At 41.4% G+C, this 3833-nt stretch overlaps 1 protein-coding gene across 1 annotated transcript in view; it reads right to left on the reverse strand.

The window, feature by feature from the left end:
• Nucleotides 1-3827, reverse strand: part of laptm4b (lysosomal protein transmembrane 4 beta) — an 8154-nt gene extending 4327 nt beyond the window's left edge. Inside the window, exons 1-5 of the mRNA XM_035681936.1 lie at nt 3612-3827; nt 2383-2500; nt 803-876; nt 571-693; nt 124-222 (exon numbers count right to left, since the gene is read on the reverse strand). Of these exons, the coding sequence (XP_035537829.1) occupies nt 124-222; nt 571-693; nt 803-876; nt 2383-2500; nt 3612-3704 (507 nt within the window). The 5' untranslated portion in view covers nt 3705-3827. The remainder of the gene's footprint in view (nt 1-123; nt 223-570; nt 694-802; nt 877-2382; nt 2501-3611) is intronic.
• Between the last annotated feature and the right edge of the window lie 6 nt (nt 3828-3833).

Here is a 3833-nt window from a genome sequence, read left to right on the forward strand (position 1 = left end):
AAAGACATTTTAATTCAATTCAATACTTTAGAAGCATTTTTTTATGCATCTGTACAGTTTTTAGTGTCATTGAAATGGATGACGGGGGGATCTGCAGTGATCCAGAGACTCTGCGGGGCTTACCTTGAAGGAGAGGATGCATCCAATGAAAAGGAGGACTGCAAAAACTAGGCACATGTTGTTGGTGGACATGATGTCCTCTTTGTAAGGGAATGTCCCCGGCTGGAAAGGAAGGAGAGAGGTTGAAAAGAGTGAAACAAAAATCAATGGAGAGAAATGAAAGGTAGGAAAGTGTCATTTTACAAAGCAGCGGAGGAGTCTAAAATGGGCCCCTAATCTACATAACTAAGGCCTGTACTATGACTGAGTGACCTGGTTTCACTGAATGCCTCTTCTTTAGTGCTGTTACTCAACAGATGACGCACCAACCCCTGAATCCGTCTTGTTATTAAGCAGTTATCACAAACTTAGTTTCAAAAGCACTGAGCTATTCATGATTTTGACTGTAGGAACAAAAAGAAGCGGTTTAGAAAGAAGTTGGCGTTTGGGTTGGAGGGAAATGGTTCTCACCAGCTGCTGGAGGTAGTCCTGCACCGTGTTGGGATAAACCACCACACTAATGGCTACCAGTGTGTTAAGGGCAAAGTCGAAGATTTGGTAGCAGAAGAATGGAATGATCCAAGCTGCGTGTTGCTATGTGGGAGAGATTGACAACAGATGAAGAAACTCAGAAAGAACAAAGGTTATTATTTCATGTTCAGACGCCTGTTTGAATCCCACTTGTATCCGGTTGTTCATTTACCTTGTAAGCACCATATGTTGCCATGCCACATATAAGAATCATGAGTAGGGATATCGCGGTGGCGATGCAGATATCTGCGGAAAGAAACAGAACAACGTGAGAACAGATCATCTAGATTACCGGGGGAGAACAACAGCAAACAGGTAATTTCACTGACGTAATCCTGAAGTCTACAAAACAAAGCAACCTCGCTATTTTTAGCCCCCAAATCTGCCTTGGACAAAACCTGATCGGCACGTGGGTAATTGTTATGCAAGAGATGCTAAATTTGACTAAACGCAGCACTCCTCTCGCATTCTGATGCAGCTGTGAAAACGGACCGATGAGACAATTGTCGTCAGTGTCGCTTTAGCGCAGTAACTAACAGAGATCCGCTGACAGCAAGTTAAGGCAGGATATCTGCACGTGTGCTGTTTGGTGAAAGGGATCCCAGATCACTGTGCAGTGCTGGCAGTTATTGACCTTGGTATTCAGAAAGAGTACTGGCTGTGAAACAAAGGAGTCAATGCATCCTTACTAGTAGTAGTAGTCAGCATTGTTAGCATGAAAACAACAATTTTACATGACTCTACAAAATGCAACTTTTGTACATTATCATGGCTGTCAGCGTGCCCTTACACTCAGTGATTAATACAGTACGGATACTGTGTTAAGACCCAGGGAATGATGATACCCTTGCATCTTAATCCCTTGCTACACACACACGTCATCCACACACGTGATTTTCATGATTTCTCTGCATATAACCACAGTGACTGAATCTATTGACAGCTGCCCATTAGAAAACCATAACACCAGCTTATCTCCGTCCCTCCCCACGTTTCACAATCTCTGACTGACGCGGCCGCGAGCAACAACGCTGTGTGAGGGGGAGTCAGTCAAGATGGCCGTTCTAATCCGATGGAAAATCAGAGCAGTCGTTTTTAATCAGAGTAGCCAGTGACAGCGTCTGCGGCGCTCCGGAGGCGGCTGTGATGATGATAGCTGCTGGAGGGGGAAACACTGAAAATACACACGCACTCTGATTTGTTCTCTATGGAGCTGAGCCGACTCAGCTGTGTCTGTGCTGAGAGCAGCATTCTGGGAAATGAAGTGGCGGGCAGAAAGGAGAGGTGATTTTAGAGCTGCAGAGACCCACGGGGCTACACGCACACGCTGTTGGCACTCACAAAGCAAACAATAATGTGACCGAGCCGTAAAAATTACTAATATCTGAGTATTTACTTGTAATATTTTGATATAGCTTCAATGTTATCGATTCACTATGTTTAATTATTCTGTTCAAATAAAGCTAAATGTGCTGTATGGCTGACAAAACCTATTACATGTTGAATAACTGAATTATATTCAAAGAAATGGTGGATTATTAACAACAAGATTTGACGATGAGCTTGTAAAGAAACTGTTCTGTACATCCATCTTCTACACTAGACCTTACACTAACATCATTCTTGCATCTAACATCTTCAGCCTTGAAGCTGCAGCTCTCTGTAGAATAATAAGCGACGCCTCATTGACGACATCTAATCCAATATGCACCAAGTCAGACATGTAACAATGAGAGGATTAGTTGCACTCACTTGCATCGTCCATGACATCAATGTCGGTTCCCAGCTCGGAGCTGGTAAGGTGGTAGCGGTATTGAATTGGGTCATTGAGAGCCGACAACAAGATGAGTAGGACCACGGCGTTGATGAGCTGCGGGGGAAATGAAGATCAATAGTAATATTAATCTTCAGAAGGAACAGGGATCTTTTTGTGGCGTAATTTAAAGGGGAAAGTAATTACAGGTGAGGTAAAGGATAATTAAGTATAATAATAAGTATTATTAGATAGATTTTATTTAGTTACGCTTAAAAGATATGACAGAGGCCATCTGCTGAGTGTGTGTGGATCCACTGGACAAAACCCTTTAATGAGGCTTCATGAAATGTTGATCAGGCCCACAGTTTACTATTATATTTTTAAAATGACTTTACAAAATAAAAAATCTATGAACTGCCAGTCAGAAACACCATCACAGGTTCATCAGTCCACAAGGACACATCTTCAAATTGCTCATTTCGTTCAACTAACAGTCCAAAAAAAACCCAAAGGCATATAACAATGAGAATAATTCAAAATAAATAAATGAAAAAAGGAACAAATCGTCACATTTGAGACGCTGTGTGAGTTAATGATTACTTGATTGTCAAAATGCAAACACCTGATCAATTGCTTCAGCACAGCACCTGTCCAACCAGCGTGATCTACACATCCCTACAGTCCTATATGTGTTCACCTTATGGAGGTCACATTAAGTGGCTGCTTTTTCTGGCCTTTGGCTCGATTTGACGACATTAATAGGGTCAAACAGAGAGGGAAGACTTACGCTTACTAAAAGGTCAGGGATTTACAAGGCTTACTGGACTATGTTTAAAACTTCAGGTTATCCCGTGGGTAAAAACAGAAGCAGCCTCTATATTTAACCGGTACAAATGTAGGACAAAAGAGGACGGTAATGTTATCGTTTCAGCACAACAACAAAAGTGTTAACGCGAGCAAACTGTAGCAGATATATTTGTCAATATATTGATTATAATGTATTTGCAAACCCACAAAAAAAACACCTTTGACTGAAAATGGTGTCGATTAATTCAGCTAACACAGTTTAAATGTCTTTTAAACCGAGTCTTTTAACATCAAAGATGAGAGCAGAAAAACAACAGTCGCCAGCTAATTTAGCAACTGCTGTAAACACTTGACATTAACCACCGATTATCCCACACATTTAACCACATTTACGAATAAAAAAAAACACCCAACTTACCATGTACCATATTCCCAGAATAATGGTGCCCGTCCGTACATGGCAGCACAGGCAGCAGCTCGTCGAGTACCACCGGTCCCACGGCGAAATCATTATTTATCCTGCTATTCAATTACAAGCTATTTCATGAATGCTGCCGAAAATTAATTATTCAACACTACTATGTCTCTCCCACCCCTTTTATTTATTTTTTAACCCAGAAAAGAAAAAAAAAAAAGGTTG

Source organism: Morone saxatilis, unplaced genomic scaffold (assembly GCF_004916995.1).
Source record: "Morone saxatilis isolate NCDOM2014 unplaced genomic scaffold, NCSU_SB_2.0 Contig9, whole genome shotgun sequence".
Lineage (NCBI taxonomy): Eukaryota > Metazoa > Chordata > Actinopteri > Moronidae > Morone > Morone saxatilis.